The sequence below is a fragment of the Dryas octopetala genome, chromosome 4 (assembly GCF_963921425.1).
Source record: "Dryas octopetala chromosome 4, drDryOcto1.1, whole genome shotgun sequence".
Taxonomy (NCBI): Eukaryota; Viridiplantae; Streptophyta; class Magnoliopsida; order Rosales; family Rosaceae; genus Dryas; species Dryas octopetala.
The window spans coordinates 9,576,902-9,599,436 of NC_141369.1; the positions used below are offsets into that span (position 1 = coordinate 9,576,902).

The following is a 22,535-nucleotide window of genomic DNA, read 5'->3' on the forward strand; positions in this document are numbered from 1 at the left end:
TTCTTATTATCCCCAATTTTCAATTCCCACATTCCATACATGTCCCCATATTCCCATCCCACTCCCCAGAGAATTCCTCTGTCCAATACCCATTATTTCATTTTCAATACACTTCCAGAGAATTTCCCACTGCCCAATCCCACTAACCCATCCCACAATCTCAATTCCCAAATTTCCCATACCCTAATCTAATGAAATACAAAAAGAAAATTTTCGACTTCAGCTAGTTCTCGGGCTTGACTTTGGCTAGTTCACTGTCTTTGTTTCTTTGCTCTACCTGGGTCGTTTGGTTTCCTTTGAGTGAACTTTTCCTTTTTAGTTTTCTTTTGTAATTCCCTTATCTGTTTATCCTAGAGTTTTCTGGACAACCACTTTTGTTTCTCTGATCCTTTTGTGGGCCTATCATTGATGCAATATTTTGACCAGAAAAAAAAAAAAAATCATCCATCATCCTCTCACAATCTTATTTTGCGCCTCCACCCTTCACCCTCCACCCTCCACCCTCCCTGTCACCTTTGTCTATCTCTCAATCTCAGATTCTCACTCTCTCTCAATCTCATATTCTCATTAAAGATTGAAGAAGTCCTCTCTCGATCTCACTGACGTACCCCATAGCCGCCACCAAATCTCGCACTCCCACTCTCTTGATCTCACTGAAGATTGAAGAAGTCCAAACCGTCCAAATAGACCAACCCAACCCGAGCCTATTGGTTTGGATTGGTTTGGTTTCAATTCCTTAATTGGGTTGGTTTGGTCTCCAATATTTGCAAACCATGCCCATTGGTTTGGTCTACGGTTTGAGCCCAAAACCGACTCAAACCTACCCGTGTCCACCCCTACTACTATATAATTTGATTTCTTCAATATTTTTTATCAATTTAGTAGATAATATGTTAAATAAACATATGGTAAAGTTTCATTCAAAATTTCCGTATTTTGATAGCAATTTCCGTCATTTCCATCTAATTTCTGTCGAAATTTAAAAATTTTCAAAATTTATGTCGGAATTTAAAAATCTTCGAAATTTCCTCGAAACCCGAAATTTTATTCCTTGCTGTCTCCTTGGTCTATTGAGGTCGTCGACGTGACAAGCCCTGACCAAATTTTGGCCAGGATGTGAATTCATAGGCCAAAGTGATGTTCTTTCGGCCGAAAATCTTGCACTGTTTTCGACGCTATTTGTCATTAACGATATTGTTTTTCCACATGGCAGCTCCCTAGTGGTGACACGTGGCAATTTTGAGATTAGCCCCAACAAAGGTTTAATCTTCTTATTCAAAAGTTCTTTTCTTCTTTGGGTGATTGGATGGAGCAGTAGAATATGAATTCTGATTTCTTTTAGAATTGTTTTTTCTTGTTCTCTTTTTCTCAGGATGTTGCCTTTTTTTTTTTTTTTTTTTTTTATTCTCATTAGTATGTATGGAGTATGAATTGAACCGCAGCTAAACAATATTTTAACAGCTTAAGGATAGTTTAGTCATTTTACAAATTATCTTAGTTGACATTATCATGGAGTTTTGTGCATAGAAATTAAAGCTGTAGTTAAGGTGTGAAATTTTTTTTTTGATAAGTGGTACTGTAGCTTTCATTAACGATCAGGAGGTCTATCCTGGAGAAGGATAGGATACAGAGGAGGTGGGACGTCTTCCCTCCACACCTGGTAATCAGTTAAAGAGAAAGCTAAAAGGGCAAGCTCATGAGCTGCCTTATTACAAGTTCTTTTGCAAAAACTTAAAACAATAGAATCAAAAGAAGAGAACAATGAAAGTAGTCCCACCACAATAGAGCCCACCGGACCCAACGTCTCTTCATTTCTGGATTGCATGGATTAAATCCAGAGCATCAGACTCAAAGATACACTTCCTCAACCCCAAGTCAATTGCGAAATGAACCCCCTCCAGGAGTGCCATTCCTTCCGCAACAAGAGAGGACTAATGTGCCACTTTCTGTTTTGACATGGAGGCAATCACCTCCCCAGCATGGTCGCGAGCAATGATTCCTAGCCCACGTTCAAGACAGTTCTTGGGTACAGCAGCATCCGTGTTAATTTTATAAGTTCCAAAGTCTGGCGGTCTCCAGCTTGCGACAGAGGGTGGCTGCGGGTTAGAGGGTGGGTTGGGTTGGTTAGAGTGTGAAATTTGAAAGTGCAGGGGGAATGTAAAAACACGTCGGAGACTTAAAGGGGGTGTTTGTATAAATAACCCTAAAATTATCATCCCACTCTATCTCAAGACTGACCACATTTATACGATTAAGAGTGCTGCTATTTGCACACCCTTAAATTTTTTTTTGCACACCCCAAAAGTTTAATTTGTGAAATAACCAAAAACATCCAAAATAAAATTACCCAAAACCTCATCCCTTTATCATTCCTCTTCCCTGTCACAGTACCCCACCCCGGTGAGAACCACTGCTGACCACCCCAGCTCCGCTTCGGCCCTCCCCTCTCTCTCTCTCTCTCTCTCTCTCTCTCTCTCTCTCTCTCTCTCTCTCTCTCCCCTTCCCTCTTACTCGCCGACCACCCCACCCCCATCCTCCCTCTCCTCTTTCTCTCTCCCCGAAACCCAACCCCAGCCCTTCACTCTCTCTCTCTCTACAACTTTGAGCCCCTCCCCTTGTTACACCACCTCCCTCTGCACCCCTCCCCTTCTGCCATCCCCCTCCCCTCCCCTGCAACACTCCCCCTGTCGCACCACCTCCCCCTTGCACCCCTCCACCTCCCTCTGCACCCTTGAACATCCAAAAAAAAAAAAATGTGCAAGTGGTTCAGCAAACCAATGCCGAACTCGGCTATTTCGTTCGGTAGACATCCACCGAATAGAAGAGGATTGTTTGGCGAGTAACTGCCGAACAAAATAGCCAGGTTCGACACTGGTATGCCGAACCTGCAATTTTTTTTTTTTTTTTAAGTTGGTGTTGCAGGGAAGAGGTGGTGCTGCGGGGATGAGAGAGAGAGGGAGGTGGTCGGGTGAGGGAAGGAGTGGGAGGGAGGTGGTCGGTGAGGGAGGGGAAGGGAGGGAGGTTGTCGGGGTGAAGGAGGGGGAGGGGGAGGGGCTGGGATGGCAGAGGCTTGCAGGTGGCTGGCTGGTTTCAACATTTTTTTTTTTTGTTCTTTGTTTTTTTGTTTTAATTTAAAAATTCACATTTGGGATAGGGTGTAGTGAGAAATTTTCGTGAGATTAATGAGATTAGGGTATTTTGATAATGGGAGGGATGTGTAAAAGAGAAATTTTAAATTTTAAAAGATAGTAGGAAATATGTAAGAGAAAAGAATGTGCAAAAAAAAAAAAAAAAGATGTGCAAATAGCAGCTCTCATGATTAAACCTTTCACGCAACCATTTTTATGGGCACTGTCCAATCCCATCTGTCTACCAAAAAAAAAACGAGGTCCATCCTGGACGCTTTACGTAGAAATTTCAACTATGATATACAGGTTACAGATTACAAAAAGGACATGTAGGTGGAATGATTTATACCAATCAAGCTGGTTATGACATATGATCCAAAGTCCTAAAGTGCTGGCGCGTCACTAGATCTTGGGTCATCCAACATCTCAACCACAGGAGCAAACTGCAAATGTTGAACGTTAGGGACTAAGAGAATGAAGAGCTGAGGAAAGTGAGCACAGTTCATTTTTTAATACAAACAAAACACTGACCTCATCACCATCTTCAAAGTACATCCCATCAACTGCACTGTTTTGCTGGAATTCCCATCCAAGATTGTTTTCAAGCAACTCCTTGAGTTTCCTTGTCTTTAAGGATAAGTATGGAATTTAGGATTCTTCTCGACATGATTAGACAAAAACAGACCAGCACTTGAAATAATGCAAATTTGAAGCCACCCTTATTAAATGAATCTAGACACAGATATCTTGTATTACTTATCCAATTGTAGGGCACGGCCTATTCTCTCCAACCAAGTTGATATAAAATGTAGCATATAAAGCCACTAAACTTTTGATCTGATATCCAGCATGCAATTATCCATTTCTTCCATTTATCATTATTCTGATAGAATAAACTTTTCATAAAAAGCCAAGCTTAGAGTTAGAGTGCATACCCATGATAGAAGATCTCCATCAATAACTGAGGCATCTTGCACCAGCAAAAAAAAATCCTGGAATCCCAATTATAGGTTAGTCATTAAGTTATGATGAGCACAAGGTTCCATGGATGTGACATGAAATGACTACATGCTGCTTTTTATTTATTTTCTTTTTCTTTAGAAAAACAAACTGAATGGCAACAAAGTTGACTTGTAAAAAATGAACCAAAACTCTCACCAAAGAAAAAAAAAATGAATCAAATTGATCAATGGGAGGCCAATTTTCCATAGATATACCAAGTGCGAGTGTATCATGCAAAAAGCATGGCAGCAGTAGAATAAGGCACTCAAATACCTTGAAAAGATGGTGCAAAAAGCTATTGGCAGAAAACCACGATTCATCTAACAATGCTGATGTACCACTTGTGTCTATGCAATCTTTCTGAAGTCCATGTTTCAGTTGATAGTAGAGGACTTTAATGAACTGTAAGATTTCCATAAGACAGTCATTTATCAGCACAAATAAAGGGGAAAAAAGGAATGCTACATCTGTTCAGTGTTGGTTTACATGAAAAGAAAACGAGATAAAATCAAGACTTGCTGAATGTGTTATTTTGTCTGGAAAGAAAAGGCAATAGAAGCTAGATTTTTTTTTTCTCTTCTTTTCTTTTTTCCAAATGAGAAAAGCATAGTAGACAAGCTGTCCAGTTAAACAAAACACACAGAACCTCTAACCTACCAGCTTCTAAAAACATCTAAAAAGTCCCAAGATAACACAAAATAACAGAACACATCCCAACCACATAAGATTTGTCCCCTTCCCTTTGTTCCCACCTAGATGTACCAAATTTACCCCCCAGCCTGCCCTTTTTAAAAAAATAATAATAATAATTTATAATTCAGCCTCCCATTTATTATTATTGAAAAAGTGACAGATTTTAGACTCCCTTTGATCCATTTCTTCCATTTTTTCCAAACCTTTAACATAAAAAACAAAATCCACAAAGTGTCACTCCACGTAATCTTATGCAGAATCTATCATGCAAACCAACACCTCTTGTTTCTTCTTCTTCACCTCCTCAACAACCTCATTAGCAACAAGTACTGCATCTAAAAATTTCTGCACCTTCCCAAAAGCACCTTGTGGTGGCCCAATTGTATCTCCCCAAACATATTGCATTAAAAAACAGCACTCTTCACCTTATCCTCCTCAATGATCTCTCCAACTAAGCTGCCTTACCCTTGCAAATTGGGCTCTAATCCAAGCATTCCACCCTATACCTAGAAATCTTATCACTTGAATAAAGCTGTTTTAATAAATTGATTAGTTTTTATTTGATCAATCTGTCCTCCACCAAAATACCTTCACTAATCTTGAATCTATTAATTGTGTTCCGGTTCCTCCTTCAAATTTCCATCACCCATTGTCTCCAACAGATCTCTTCATGAAAAACACATTCTTCAAACTTAACCCTTAGGGTTTCATCTTTTGTTTCTTAATCCATCATTCAAACTGCCTCTTTCTTCAAACAAGATTGTTTCTTTTTTACATCCCTGAAAACCTACTTACTCTGCATCTTCAACTTTACCTTAACAAAGGACAACTTCATAAATTAGTAAGCCTCACAATCATTAAAATCCTTCACCTCCCACCAATCCTTAAAGCAATACTTAAACATTTGGTGCTCCAACCACATGTTTCCAAACTGAATGGTCCAAGCACTTTCACGCACCACATAGCATCTCAGTCCACTCATACCATATAAATCAGTCAGTTCTTCTGAAAAAGCAGCTTTCTCTCTTGGCATATTAGGGCCAACAATTCCCCAAAACTGCCAACAATTCCCCCACCAATTACCTCTCTTTGTTTCTTGAATTATCACCACATCAGTACTATATTTCACAATTACCTCCTTGATGGCTCTTCTCTTCCTCTGGTTGCCTAGACCTCTCATATTCCAGCAAATAATCTTCTGGTACTTATTGATAGCAATAAAAACCAGAACTGCTCTATTGATTTTTATCAGAGATTTTTTTCAAGCTCTGTGGCATGACGCTCAAAATGTCGTGAAAAGTGGCTCGTCGGGAGTTTCTGGAAAAAAATGGAGAAACTAGAAGCTTTAAGGGACCGGTCGCCCAGCTCCAGAGAGCAATTGGGCTTTCTAGGCAGTTTGGTAGACCGTCGGAGATCTGGCTGACCGGTAGCCCGAGACCAATGAGGAAAGGAGTCCAGTTTTTTGGGGCAAATTTTGGGTTTCCTAGTGGGGTACGGTTTTGGAAGACAAAGAGGACTTGCGCAAGACTTTCCTAGTGTGGGAAGGAGTTCTAAAGGGTTTTCCTTGTGTACAAGGGAATAGAATTAGCTAATAGGTGAATTACCTAATTCTATTAAGTTTAGGAATCCATATTGTAAGTGGTAAGCCTATGCTCATAAATAGGCTACTACAAGTCTCATAGAAGAGAGAATAGCTAGAGACTTCAAGGGAAGAAACTCAAAGGGAGACTCGGGTTAGAGACTCAAGGGTGAGTGATTTCAAGGGAGAGGTTTTTCAAGAGAGAGAAACACAAGAGGGCTAATTGTGCAAGAGAGAAGAGAGCGGCTGCGAGTTGGGTAGTCTAGGGTTTCAATAAGTTCTTGTAATCTTATTGAATACATATTGTAGCTGTGATTCTCTAAGGTCACACGGGGACATAGGCAAAGTTCGCCGAACCTCGAGAACAACTCTTGGTGTTCTTATTGCTTTATTGTTGTTATTGTGTGTGTTTTCTAATTGTCTAATCCTAGAATACATCAAAGAAAAGGTCACGGGAAAGGGTGTTAATTCACTACACAAAAGATATCAAAATAGGAGTAAACTATCAACTAACCAATGCCTAACCTCATATGTAATAACTGATTCCATACTACGAGAGTAGGTGCTCGAAAAATTAAAACGTAATATATACAAATTTACAGAAGACAAATCAAATACCAATTGACTATGATTTCAACCTATAAACCATGCAACATTGTTTGACTGTTCTTACTGTTTTATACTGGAATAATAAGCACCACTCTCAAAAAACACGTACAAGAATTAACCACTTTAACCATAATGATGCAAGAAAAAAATAATGTGCAAGTATCTGAAAAGCCAGTATGCATCCCAGATATTTCTTAATTGAATCTAGACATATACTTTAACAATTATATCCCGAATCACCAGGATTGTGAACTCTTAGTTATACAGTAAGAAGTTTAGTTATAAATGGTACAATTACCTTAGCAAATAGCTGACTCCTTGTACGGAAAGGCTGCATAAATGGCATAACAGACTTTCATCAGAAACATTTTTCATATTCTCTGTAGGTTTGGGTTATGTGATTTAGCTCAAGTGTGTATTACTGTATTGTTGAATTCTCATGGAGAAGAACAAATATCTCTTTTGAACATAATCAGGAAATTTGCTGAACCATGTAAATATCGTATGAACAATTTGTCATTATTGTCTATTTATTCTGCTCGATTGTGTATTGCTGTCTGGTGTGATTTATCTTTTTAATCTCAGTTTGCACCAAAAAATACCAACAATAAGTGAACTGCAACTTGACAATCAAAGAAATACTTACAGCTTCAGTACATCCAAATAAAAGACTGACCAAAGACTTCCACTGTAGAAATGCTTCAAGTGATTGCCCCATCTGCATAAGTTTAAGATATAATAAAGATCTGACAATATTAATTAACATAAAATGATGTACAAGTCTGCATTCTGCACACACACCATAAATGCAATAAAGGCAAATTGCAGCTCCCCAAGAAGCAAGTCCTCAGACCCTCCATAATCTTCCAGTAGTAGATTTTCTAACAATTGTGTCTGAGCAGATCAGTAAAAGTTAGGAAAAAAGATCAGTCAAAGTATATAGCTAAGTCAGCTAATTTCTTAAAAAAAAAAAAAAAAAACAAGAGAGATGGGGGGAGGAGGGTTCATACCTTGTCAAGATTCAAAGAAGTAAGTTCTTGGCCATGGATTCCTCTTTGTTTGATAACACGGGGAATTGACGTGTAGTAGCATCTACTTGTCTGAGATTTGTCACTGGGTGTTGAGGCACTAGTAGCCTTCAACTGCTCATCTGGAGCTTTCTCCATCATTGTTTTAGGAGTGTTTTTATGCATTGCAGATTCAGATGCAACAGTGATTTCTCCTCCAATGGGTTCTGTACAGTTCACCAGTCATTTAAAATCCAAAGGTTGTTTGGGTCAACAAAGAGTGAAGTTCATATAAAACGTTTCAGGCACCCTATGTAACAGCTCCAAAATATGAAATTTCATGAATTAGCACAAAACTGGTGAAATTTCAGGCACCCGTAACACAAGCTCCTTCTGGTAAACAATCAGCACAAAAGTGGTTCAATAAATAACTAATTTGCATTCCATGAAAACAAATTAAGCTGCAACAGCAGCCCAAAGTGTGTTTAAAACAATCCACAAGTAGGACAAAATTAAAATTAGATCCATAATTTGTAGTTGAAATCTGTTCTCACTTCTCACCTTTTTTTCTTAGATCAGAAGCATTTTTTTTTTTTATTAAAGAGAGATACAAAGAAAGAGGGATAAGTTATCCATCCAAGAAAACAGTCCAACTAAAACCTACATAACATTACACTTATTTATATATTTATTTTAAAAGAAACAGAATGTATTAATCTTTTCAAAGAAAGGTACACAAGCAACAGACAAGAAGTCCACTGATGAAAAGAAAATATTTAACTACATAAGCTATAAAGGCCTCCAACAAAGAAGTTATCTTAAAGCTGCCTTCCAATCGAGCAAAATAGTCGAAAGTGATAGATCCTTGAATTTTGTTGAGACCGAAGCCCAATATATATATATATATATATATAATAAAAAATAAAAACCTCACCCTTTCCCATAGTTCCTCCACCCCCAGTTCCTTATAATTATAAAAAATACTTCTATTCCTTTCTATCCAGACCACCCAAAGTACAGCCAGCCTACAGCAGCCCCAAAGTACTCTGGCCCTCTTTCCATTGCCAAAAGCAGCATGTCTTCTGCTAAGGATATAATGGCAACTCGTTTGAAATAACCCAACTCACTCCAGCTCCCCCTAAACAGATTGTGCCACAGTTGAATAGTTAATAGGCAATGAACAAGCAAATGATGAGCATTATCCCCCTTCATTTTGCATATTGTTGTTAATTTGGCTCGCATTTGAAGATTTCCTGGTTCATGGAAGATTTCCATGGTATTCTAGGATAAAGTTAGGAGTCCAAATAGGTGTTGGAAGGTTATTGATTCCTGGTGCGTTTTGGACTTTGTTTTGGGCAAGTTTTGAGGTTTTCCTTGTGTATAAAGGAAACTTATTTCCTACTCAAAGTTAACTTTCTTCCTACTTTATCTAGGATTGTAATCTAAGGCCTATGGTTATAAATAGAACCTTAGGGGCTTAGAAAAACTGGAGAGAATCAGATTAGAGTGAGCAAGTCCTTGGGATTCTTGGGAGGCACACAATCTAGAATAGGTGAGATCAAGATTAGGTAATTAATCTTGGCTGAGAGATCTAGGGTTCTTGGGAAACACTTTGTGAAAGGGTGTACAAGGGATTTGGGGATTGGGTTATGTGATTTAGTCCAATTGTAATCTTATACTTATTATTCTCATAGTGAAGAACGGAAATCTCTCCCGGGGACGTAGGCAGGAATTTTGCCAAACCTCGTAACAAATCTCGGTGTGATTGTGTGTGCTTGTTGGTTTATTATTTTCTGTTTTCTTGGCCGTGTTTGTTATTTATCTTTCATCGAATTATTGCTTGTATGCCGTGACGGTGGGAATTAGGATTTAATTCTCAAACTACATCAACACATATAATGCACCAACTAAGAGAAAAACAACAATCAGGACTCCTCTGCAGTAAATCACCCTTTTATGAGCCACTAATCAGCCCACTTTGTTCACCTTGGTTGGAACCTTTGCATCCCATATTGCTTCAGCTGCAGGCAACTCCTCTGAATTATTCAAAAATATGAAGAAAAAATAAAGATTTACAGAAGAATTCTCCTGGCTTCTCCAATCTCCACCGCCTTGAATCCGCTCTTCCTTCAATCAAGCGCAGTCTTTCTAGCAATGTCAACAAATCTGGTAGCTCCTCTACCTCTATTTTGTTCAAGTTTCTTCTAAAACCAAAATCCCTGTTCCCCAATGCAAAATCCTCTACCTCTACTACATTAATTAAATCACACCCAATCCAGACAAATCAATGACAAGGGAAAGTCTCCAAATTGCTTACACAATGAAGTCCACAAAGACGTCAAAACTCTGCTCTTTTCCAAAAGAAAATCCACCTCCTTCCAGTTAACTTCAAAAATTATACGGTCCCTTTCCATCCAAACAAGCCAAATAACTGCCAAGAGTGCACAACACCAAACACTGATCACGTTCTTCACAATTCAGTACCAACCCAAACACTTGCAGCAACCTCCCCAAAATTTGAGAGGTGAAAGGGCAATGCATAAAGATATGATCTACACTCTCAGCATCTCCATGGCAAAAAGTACAGGCAATATGAAAGTCAAAGTACTTGTTCTTTCTTCTTTGGAGCATATCATAGGTGTTAATTCTCCCATGGACCACCAACCAAAAGAAAAATGCACCTTAGTATGGACACCAGCCTTCCAAATCATCTTAAAAGGCTCAAAGATCTTATCAATATGATTTTATAACTAAGAATGAAAACAGAATTTACAGGGAAAGAAATCAAGAAACAAGAGAACTCTAACCCATCTGTTAGACCTAATAGGGTTCATTGAGACTACTAGCACAGAGCAAGAGATCTGAAAATTTTCTCATCCAATTTGTTCCTAAAGTCAAGTCCAAGAGATAGTTGTAGAAGGTGTCAAGGAAGCGACAACTGTAGAAGGCGGAAATTCAATACATTACCACATTATGGTTAGTAGACACCCGACATAAACAAGGGACGGTGACTTTACAAGATTAATCTCCTTGCCAAACATCTCCTTACCACTAAGTACTTGTAATAAACAGAACACCATAATGAATCCTGCCTAAGAGGGAATCTCCACAACCATTTTACCTAAAAGATCCCTATTCCTTATCAGTAAGTTCCAAAAAAGTTAAGACCCGATTAAAAAAAAAAAAATTAAACATAAACAGAGAGAGAGAAGCAAACACAGCAGCAGCAGTTGAAGCATAAAATGTATTCGTTTCACAAAACTCAAGCAATGATAATGACGAAACTCCTTATGGAAATATCTACATTAATTGTGAATAAACAGAGCCCTTGAAGTTGTGAGTAATGCCTACCAATTCGTTCAATGCTAGTCCTTGTAATGTAATTAGATAACCGTTTCCAATCTCCATACTGGCTTAGATTATAAGGACCAAGATGTCTGTCAAACTCCAAACTTCTAGCTGCTTGACAATATCTCTCTTCCTTGATGAGACAGAAACAACAGAGACATGAAATAAAATTATTAAATTGATACAAATAAAATCAGTAATGTGCTCTGTTCTAGGCTTGTAGCATAGAATATGTCTTAAACAAAATCTGAAATTCCTCCTGGCTTCCTTCAAAATTCAAGGGTTTTATTAATATAATAAATTGAATAGTAAAAGGAAAAATTACAAAATAATAATAATAATAATAAAGAAAAAAACACTTTAAATGAAAATTGTGATCATCCGAAGAGATGTTGGCCATATTTCCTTGCTTCTTAGCAGTTCAGAAACTAGTATGTCAGCATGTTTCTGACAACTTCAGAGATTTGATTTGCCTCAACATTTTCTAGTAAGTTTAAGCTCAATGCAGCTTATTAAAGATTGAGGTTATAGAATTCAATCAATGGTGTGAAACATTCATTGGGAATCAATTTGGTTCCATATTACTGCAGTTGTGAATCTTTGAGTAAAACAATAATACAGTGGCCAAAAAAAAAAAGTTAGACAATAATACAATCAACATGAATACAAACCTCTTCTTCTGGAACTTTAATTAATCGTTCTTCTTTTTTATCCCACTTACGAACAATTACCTATTACATGAGAAGGGTCAGTGTTGATCACATGTCTTGATATTGTGGTATAAACAACTTACTGTTAAATGTTAACCCCATGGGCCGTAAGTAAACAACAAAAGAGATGGTATTGTTTACTAACCTCTGACGGCCCAGAATCAACAAAAAACCCAATAATTGGTGAGAACTCCTTGCCATCTCTGTGTGTCCAAAAACCAAAATTAACAAATATATTACAGATAAAATACAGCATAAACATGCTACAATAAAGATATATGAAATATATGATTTCCATTCAATCAATAACATAAACATGCTACAATAAAGATATATGAAATATATGATTTCCATTCAATCAATAATATATGATTTTCTGCTCATCTCACCCTTTTCAGCTCAATGCTGAAAGAATTTTTTTTTTTTTTAAATGAAATTAAGTGAGTAAAATGGGATAGTTCAGGAAATTTTTATAGCATCACCCACAAAATATTTACAATTCAATAATTAATGAAGAGAAACACTATTCAGTCTACTCTCACAGCCAATATTCAACAAAATCACATAATCAGCTAGAAAAAGCAAACCTGCTGGATGAGCTGTAGTACACAAAATGAGGACCAGGAGGAATCATCTTTATGCCTTTGAAGGCCGGGCCGACGGAGAACATCTGCAAATACAGAAACTCTCAAGTGTTAAGCGTTCGTTAACTGTGTCTTTTTCCAAATTGTTTTCTCTTTCTTTCTAGCATTTTCTCGGCAACCAAACAAAGGGTGTCTTGGTTACTAGTTTACCTGAGTGTCAATGCCAACGAGGGTGTACTGAGGAACGTCGAGGAAGAGAAGCGTCACGCCGTGCTTCACAAGCTCCAGCGCCGTTTCAGCATCCATTAAACCGAAAAACAAAGTTTTATTCGAACGTTTATTTGAAATTCGGCTACAACTGTGAGAGCAGAGAGAGAGAGAGAGAGAGTGTTTGGTTCAGGAAGTGTCCAGAAGCCTCTTCTTCTTATTAGAAGGGCCTCCCAGTTGGGCTGAATGACGGCCCAAGAGCTAAGCCCATTATCAGGCTTGACATCGGCCTACTCGCTTTAGAGAAACTTTTGTATGAGCCCATCTTCCTCTCATCTATCTTTTTTTATCTGGCCAGCTGGTATTTCTTATATCTATCTCTTTTTTTTTTTTTCCCGGATTTCTTATATCTATCTAAACATTCAGAAATCCTTCAAACTATCCTTTTTTTTTTTTTTTTGTTCAACCCCAAACTATCCTTGGTTTAACAAATTATCTTGACAAAACAACTTTAATCTAGAATGCCATATCAGTAAAAATCAATTACGCAGATAAAAAATTAAAACATAAGTAAAAGGAGGAAAGACCATTATTTACTCAGCCTGAATGTTCAATTACAAAAAACAAAAAAATCACCTTACATACCTCTCCCTAAAATAACTCCATCTAAGAAAATAGTAAAAGATGAGATTTCAAAGAAAAAAACAAAAGAAATAAAACCAAACAAACTCCACCAAAATCAACCACGATTTTGAAAGAAGGCACATGAACTGAGGCAAGAAGGCCCATGAACTCCTCCATCTAGTTTCATTCAGCTTTCAATGCCCACAATTCAACCACTATTCAGTTGCTTTCACTTTTTAAACCTGAATCAACTCCGAAACCATGGTGATTTGCAGAGGCTAAAAACCACAAACAAGTTCTCTCCATTGTTTTCTCCTTTTTGCATGTTCTCTGTTCTATTTGCATCATGCATATATATTCTCTCTTGAGGTAACGAGTAAATTCATGTGGGGCAGGGTGAATGTTATCTTCAAATTTAATAAAGATGTTTAAACATTCTATTTTTATTTTAAAAAATGCAAGTGTTCTTTTATTTTCAATTTGACAATATGAAGCTTATGTATAAATAAACTTCTCTCTTGATGAATACATTTGTCTTTTAAACTTCCTACTATGTTTATTTGATTTTAAAGTAAAAAATTTATTTCCTCAAATCGCGCCGCAATAACATACTATATTTCCTTATATTATTAACATTGGGGTATGACAAGATAAGTCTATATCCAAGTCCAACAAGGTAGAGGAAACCAAATCCTTGTTAGATTTTACTTGATTATCATCCGTGAGGACTAAGGCCTGATTCAACCTTATTTCTTCCAAAAGTATTTGATTTTATGAGATTTTTGTAGATACTAATGTATTTTTCAAAAAATTTATATACGTTGTTTTATTTGTTGGTTTATCTATAACTATGTTCTTTTTGGATATTTTATGTGTGTACGTAATAGAAAATATGTCTTAGCACGCGCGGGAGAAAGAGCTTCTTAGCTCGTAGATAAAGAAAATGTTATTTAATCCATCAGTTTATGACATAAATGTTCCATCTGTAACATTTCAATACAAGGGTTGAAATGTTGAATAAAGATGCAATTCAGCCGATAAGTATGGTCTTAATACTTTAAAGGGTTTTTATCACTAATAGTCCCTCTACTTTCACTCAAACATCAAATTGGTCCTTAAAGTACATTTTCAATCAATTTCATCCCTCATCTTTGTCATCGTATATTAATTTGGTCCCTAGACACACTTTGAAAATTCGTCAAAAATAGTTCGGGATACGAAAAAATTCCCTGAAAATTCATACGGACTCATTTTGACTACTACTATTTTTATATGAGGTTAAATTATTAAATTGATTTTTCTTAAAATTCAAAATTCCCAAACTAATTCCCTGAATTTTTTGAAAGATACTAAACTTCAATTTGATAATTTGACCCCATATTAAAATTAGTTTTAGTCAAGACAAGTCCATAGGAATTTTCAAAGAATTTTTTCGTGTCCCGAGCTATTTTTAGCGAATTTTCAAAGTGTGTCTAGGGACCAAATTAATTTTCGATGGCAAAGATGAGAGATGACATTGATTGAAAATGCACTTTAGGGACCAAATTGATGTTTTTGTGAAAGTTGAAGGACTATTTGTGGTAAAAAGCCTACTTTAAAACATAGGAAAATGATTTTCATATTTATCTAACATTTACTTCTTATGGAAATCACCTAGAATGAAACCATCCGCTCAAAAGACACCCACTTGTTGTGTGTCCATCTCCTTATTTTATAATGAAACCATAGTGAGCTGTCCAACTGGAGAAATTATTGTGTGTGACCGTAACACCACGTGACATGATGACGTGATGTTACAAATCCACTCAAATTATAACACGTGTACAATAATTAATTTCTAAAACCCTAAAATCTAGGAAAAAACCCTTAAAATCATCCACGTATTATAATTTGAGTGGATTGGTAACACCACATTATTATGTCACGTGGTGTTACGATCACATACAATAATTTTTCGTCCAACTGGTGCATGTGGCTATCGAAATAACAGAACAAACCCTTGGGGAGTTGCGTAGAGTAAGTTAATTCATATTTTTTGCATTTTCGAATCTAACTTTTCTTTTTCCAAAATTTTCTTTTAGTTTTTTTACTACTTTCTTTATGTTTTTTAGTCGTCTTTTGTAGTAATAGTAAATCATACATCTTTTCTATTTGCAAATACTACCTTGCAGGCCAGACAATCTATATTTAGCTTCAACTGTAGGTCCTGGAAAATCAACTCACATTCCTCTGGTAGAGTGTACCAGCCTCATTTGTCAAGTCCGAGTCCATTGGCATGTTAAGCTCAATTACAATGAGTACTAGAAGGTGAAAGTCATAGTTACAAATTTCAATTACAAAATGAACTTCACACTGTAGAATCATCTGGTTTTTTAGAAGAGGTATAAACTGTCATTCATGTGAATGTATATGCACTTCTAAACCCTCCCTCCCTCCCTCCCTCCCCCTTATGATCCGGATCCACCCTCTTCCTTCCCCACCCAAATACCCTTTCCTCCTCCGTAGCCCCCACCTAACCTCCTAACTCCCTCCCCCAGCCTAACCCTCCGTGCCCCCAACCCCAGCGTGCGGCATGCCTCCATCCCCTCCGGCACCCACCCCAGCACGCCCAATCAAAGAGAGAGCTAGAGAGAGAGAGCTACACAAAGAGAAAAATAGCACATAGAGGAAAGTTGAGAAAGAGAGAAAGAGAGAGAGAGAGAGAGAGAGAGAGAGAGAGAGAAGAAGAAGAAGAAGAAGAAGCAGCTGTGAAGTGTGAATGAGAAAGAGGAGGCAACTATTAGGGATTTAGGGCTTTTTAATATAATTACCAAAATGCCCTTCTCTTAACGAGTGAAATGGGTATTCACGAATTGACACAACCTAATCCGTTATCTTAATGGGTCACTAACGGGTGACATTGATATCAACCCGACCGATAAGCTCAAACCCGAACACGTAAATTTGTATGTTGTTTCGTGTTGTGTTAACGGGTCGTGTGTGTTTTTGCCAAGTCTAGCCGAAATAGACTAGCCCATACCACCCACCCTCATTGGAAGACGATTTCACTCTCTCTTGCATCAGTTTACCAACCCTCATATGGCGTGGAATTGAAGTAATGGTAGCATCAGTAATCTTGTTCCTTTCTTTTGAACCTCTTAAAACTTTCTTTGGAGGAAAGCCATGAGGTTCAAGGGGGTGGTCCCTCAGTAGTGTATACATATACTTTTATAGCAACTTCACTTGTGTCTTTGAAAGCCTGGGTGGATTGCACAATTCAACATTTTTTAATTCCCTTGATGTAATGCTACTAGACTATATCCGAACTATGATTTGATCGATGCACGAAAGGTCTTCATGAAATCCAAATTTCATAGCTACTTGATGTAGAAAGTACTGCTTGATATTACCAACAAGTCTAGCCTGCTCACTAACCTTCAAGCATCTTGCAAATGACAATAGTTCATCATCCAAAACAGAATCATACACTACCTACATTTCCTCTTCAAGTTAGTATTTAGGAAAATCCGTGTTTTGATTATTCTAAACAGGCAAGGAATGAGGACGCCACTTAAAATCACCTCCGACAGAATCTAGTTAAAAACCATCCTCATATTTTCAACTTCCACACCATTTACTTTATCCCGTTGAGCAAACCTTGGTTGACCATAATTGATAGTTTGGGTTTTGGTCTAAGCTCTAAGAACCTTTCTCATGCCCAAAATTAAACCAATTGAAATGGTCACTTAAGGGTGAGCTTTAAACCATCATCATCAACATTTAATTTGCTTGAACTTACAATTTTACTTTTCAACGATCCCAAATCTTTATAAATGCTTGCAGGAACAGCCGGTGCAAGCGCAATTCAGGTCCCTCTAACTAAATGAATTGTAATGGACAAAACACACGAATCTATCACTTTAAGCATCAATAAAAATATCCCTCGACAACCAAAAGGCAAGAAGGGCTTCGTGCTCAAATGTAGTCCCATTTTTCATGAACCTCTTCAGCCATAAGCTTTGGGTGAGTTTCTTGCACGTAGTCTTGTTCAGTTTTCATTGAACTTTATTTAATTTCTCTTTTATTTCTTGCAATTCTTCGCTTTCATTGAACCTCATTTTTTTTAAATGATGTTAATCATTTAATTTGCACATTTTATATTTTTTTCTTATATGTAATGTTTAAACTATACATAGTGATTCCTATATTTTACTTTCTTGAATTGACAACCATTTATTTGTGCTATTTCTAGAACGCATATGCTTCCCAAAACCTATACCTCGAAATATCATATCTGATCTGTTAGCACGACATGAAACGATACTAAAAAATTCAGTGTTCAGGTTGAGGCTTATCGTGTTGTGTTGAAATCGTATGGACCCATTAATTTTCGTGTCGTGTTCGTGTTAACCCGTGAAACCCGTTAGTGACCCGTTAAGAAATAAATATATTTTATGTGATTTTTTCTTATGATATTAATCATTTAATTTACACATTTTTTATATTTTTCTTATATGTAATGTTTAAACTATACATTTATGGAATAAAACATATTTTTTTATTTATGTAATATAATATATTTAATTTAAATTTTATGTTGAAAAAAATGTATATTTTTTTTCTTAACTAGTGAAACGGGTCGTGTCTTGTCCACATATTATTTTTCGTGTCGTGTTCGTGTTGGCACTTTTTCACCTATTTGCGTAACGGGTCGTGTCTTGTTTGATCCGAACTTGCAAAAACACGACCTGTTGCCGGGTTTGTGTGTAGTGAGAGAAAAAAGAGGTGTGTATATAACAGCCCTCTTAAAAAGCCCTAAAATAAATTAATGTATGCATAATAAAAAAAATGGTTTTTCATTCATATATTTACCAATTGAACTACAAAATTAATCTAGCTAAGAAACAAAATATATTGTGAAAAAAATAAATCCAACAAATACAGAATAGAAAAAGCAACTTGACATGCACTGAAACAAACATAACGCATGTTGAATATTGATATTTGAACACTAGGAAAAGCCCATTCACATGCATGTTAGCGCATACAAAGTGGCTAGTAATACAATAATGCTAAATGTGTCATATTTTTGGTACTATATATACCACATTTCTAATAGAGGTAGTAGAATTTCAAAAAGTGCTTTATTGTTTTGATGGGTACAATTTTGGAGGTTTGTCTACGAAGAAGTTTTTCCATAAAGCATGCCCTATACAACATCATTTAAAAATTAAATGAGACATCAATATATAGGACCCACCTCATTGTAAGAGAGTACCCCATAGGGCACAGATTAAGTAGTCAGCACTAACTGACTACATGGATTGTATTAAGATAGGTGACATGCTAAGATGAGCATATAATTCATGTTGGGTTTAATATATGTTTGTGCTAGTCCTCAAATCAGCTCATGTGTGAGCTTATGAGTGCTTAACTAACCAAAATGTCATTCCCCAATCCAAAGTGTTGACGGTGGCGTGACTTCTTTTAAAACTTGGGATTGTCAAAATCTAGGTTTAGGATAAATACCTCAATTACTTTTTTTCTTCCCAATATCGGGTAAATATAGAGTATACATCCTAATAAGACAAGGAACATAATGAATACAATGAAGAAAGCTAATAATGTGGAAAACTTAATGCAACAAGTAATTGTAATTCTAGAAAAACTAGGACTTACTTAACACTCCTCCTCAAGTTGGAGCATAGACATCACACATGTCCAACTTGACAAATGAGTCAATAAACACCCCGCTTGAGACTGCTTTAATAAGAATATATGTCAACTGATCTTCAGACTTCACAAAAGGAAAATCAAATATCCTGGCTTCTAGTTTTTCTTTGATGGAATGACGGTCCAATTCCGCATGTTTAGTATAATCATGTTGAATAGGATTATGTGCAATCTCAATAGTAGACTTGTTATCACAATATAAAATCATAGTTTTCTTAGGTTTAAAACCCAAATCCTTTAACAAATTCCTTAGCAGTAACAACTCACATACGCCTTGAGCCATTTCTCTAAATTCTACCTCAACACTTGATTTAGCGACAACTTGTTACTTCTTACTTCACCAAGTAATTAGATTTCCACCCACAAAAGTAAAATATCCGGAGGTTAAACTTCTATATATTAGTAGCAGACCCGGCCTAATTTGCGTCAGCGTACCCAACTATATTTAGATCCCCTTGGAAAATAATAACCCTTTACTTGGAGCTGAATTTATATACCTTAAGGTACGCTCCATTGCATCCATATGACTTTTCCTAATACAATGGATATACTGACTCGCAACATTTACAACATAAGCCATATTTGGATGAATATAAGATACATAAATCAACTTCCCAACAAATCTTTGATACATCTCTTTATTAGTGGGTACTTGATCAAGATTGTTTGCTAATTTATAATTTTGCTCAATGGGTGTATCGCAAGGCTTACAAGCAAGGATACCTGCATATAATAACATATCAAGAATATATTTTCTTTGAGAAAGAAATATACCATGCTTAAACCTGGCTACTTAAATTCCAATAAAATACTTAAGATTACCAAGCTCCTTTATCTCAAACTCAGATGCCAAATAACATTGCAATTTAGATATTTCATCATAATCATCACCTGTCACTACCAATCGTCAACATAAATTATTAAGGCAGTAGTTTTACCTCCTTTATGCTTTAGGAAAAGAGTATGATCTGAATTGCTTTGCTTGTAGCCAAATTTCTTCATAGACTTAGTAATTAAATCTTCCAATTAAGCCAAGCTCTAGGAGATTGCTTCAAACCATATAAAGCTTTCTTTAGTTTACACACCATACCTCGATTAGAAGGCTCAGACTCGGACATACTTGGTGGAAGATCCATATATACTTCCTCTTCTAAATCACCGTGGAGGAAAGCATTCTTAACATCAAATTGTAGTAATGGTCAATCCAGATTTGCTGCTAGTTTCAAAAGGACACACAACACGTAGGCTGGAGCAAACATCTCTACATAATCCAATCCATTTGACTAAGATATCCCTTAGCCACCAACCGAACTTTAAACCTCTCAATGGTACCATATGCCTTGTGTTTAATGGTAAAGATCCACCTGCATCCTACAGTCTTCTTCCCCTTAGGTAAAGGAACAACCTCTCAAGTAGAATTCTTCTACAATGCTTTCATCTCTTCTACCAAAGCCTTGATCCACTTAGGATTTGTAAGAGCATCCTGCAATCTACTTGGAACAGATACAGAAGATAATTGATGTACAAAAGATTTATGTGACTTAGATAGCTTGTGAGAAGACACATAATTATTGATGGAATACTTTATCTTGACTTTTGGGTTAGGAGAATATTGAGTTGGTTGTACGTATACCTCGAGTAGAACGAGGTGACAATTGATACTTTGGTGGTTGGGTTCAGACACAGTATTAAATAACTCAACTAAATTATGAACATTAGACTCAGGTCTAAAGGGTACCTCTTGAGGAGCATTTGGAAAAGATATGATTGATGGCTCAACAAAGGAGGTTGAAGGTGTACTAGCATTCAGAGTATATTGAGAATAGGGAACCTGCTCGAAGGTCTAGTGATGTATTTTATTTATTACTCATAAGTGTACGAGTCCATAATATAGACGGCATTTTTGCGAGGTCGATCCTCAAGGAGTGTTGCAAAATAAAAACACTAGTTTAAACTTAAGTTAATTCATCTATAACCGAGCTTAAATATATATATATTTTTTAAGTTTTTGATAAAAGAAACTAAATAACAATGGTAAATATAGGTGGAAAGATCTAGAAATTGGTATGGAACCAAGGTCTAGGAATCCACACCAACATGTGCAAACCTAGAAAACTTCTAGTGATTTCTCATAGAAAGGAAGACACCTAAGACTCAACTTGATACCCTCACCAAAGGTATTTATATTTTAAGCACAAAAGAAATGAATTTTCTATGGTAGATCTTGTTTTTGCTTAAGAGTACAAACTCTAAGCATCCCAAGTGAAACCAAATTTTAGTAACAACTAGAGATCAAAGAAAATTGAATTAAACTTTAACAATCAAGCATAGATGTGGAAAAGAGGCTTCAAACTACCCATAATACATGACATCATGGGTGAAAGTTTGCTCTTTTCACTTTTATAAACAAAGATCTTTGCACTTTTAAGAACTATGACATGGGAAATTAACCAAAAATTAACTAGAGAATGTTAATGGGGTGCTTCTCCCTTACCTTGATAAGAGGGCCTAGTGACCACCCATGATGAAAATAAAATCAAGGAAAGAAATACTAGAACTAGAAATGTAAGAGAATAAATAAACTATGCTCATAATATTAAAAGACAAGAAGGAAATAATAATAGACTAAATAAAAGAGACAAGAGGAGAATTTAAATAACTAAATAAACATAACATTAAATGAAGATGTGCTACAAAGTAAAAATAAAAGAAGACATTACAAAGCATAAAGAAAGGAAAAATAAAGAAGAGGCCTAAGCTAGCACATCCCCTAATGGGCGTGAAAAAGGAAAGAGGCCAGAGATGAGGGCTAAAGGCTCCTTTAAATAGGCAAAGGACTATAAGGAAAAGAGAAAATTTCCATGCAATAGTAGCAAAAAAATTTCAAAAATGAGTGGACATGTGGCAGGAGTGCATTGGTTGGGAGAGAGGAGAAATTAGCATGGAGAGAAGGGCTGGAGTAAGGCTGGAACAACCTAGCTAGAAATGGACAGCTGGCGTGCGCTCAGTTGCTGGGAGAGAAAATGTGCAGCAATTGGAGAGAGAGAGAGAGAGAGAGAGAGACGCAAAAAGGAGGAAGCTTCCTCCCATTTGTGACCATTTGACTTCTAGTTGGGCTGGGATGGCTGCTGTGGCTCTTTGACTTTCGGGCCTGGCGAATTGGGCCGGTTCTCTTTCCTCTTCTTTATAGGCCTTTTTTTTTTTTGGTAGGTTAGGGTTTTCTCTCATTTCTCTTTTGAATTTCTTTTTAAAGCCTACATAATCCAAATTAAAATAAACTAATTAAAAGAAAAGAAAATAAACCTAATAAATAAACTAAATAATTAAAATAT

At 36.6% G+C, this 22,535-nt stretch overlaps 1 protein-coding gene across 1 annotated transcript; it reads right to left on the minus strand.

Moving 5' to 3' along the window:
• Positions 1–3,298: 3,298 nt before the first annotated feature.
• On the minus strand, positions 3,299–13,017 carry LOC147286622 (AAR2 protein family). Its single transcript, XM_086241646.1, has 13 exons — positions 12,871–13,017; positions 12,664–12,746; positions 12,222–12,279; positions 12,038–12,097; positions 11,370–11,499; positions 8,022–8,245; positions 7,813–7,905; positions 7,658–7,729; positions 7,310–7,342; positions 4,404–4,532; positions 4,064–4,120; positions 3,660–3,755; positions 3,299–3,571 (listed from the first exon to the last, which is right to left on the minus strand). The coding sequence occupies exons 1-13, from the start codon at positions 12,964–12,966 to the stop codon at positions 3,512–3,514; spliced, it is 1,191 nt and encodes a 396-aa protein (XP_086097772.1). The 5' UTR covers positions 12,967–13,017; the 3' UTR covers positions 3,299–3,511.
• Between the last annotated feature and the right edge of the window lie 9,518 nt (positions 13,018–22,535).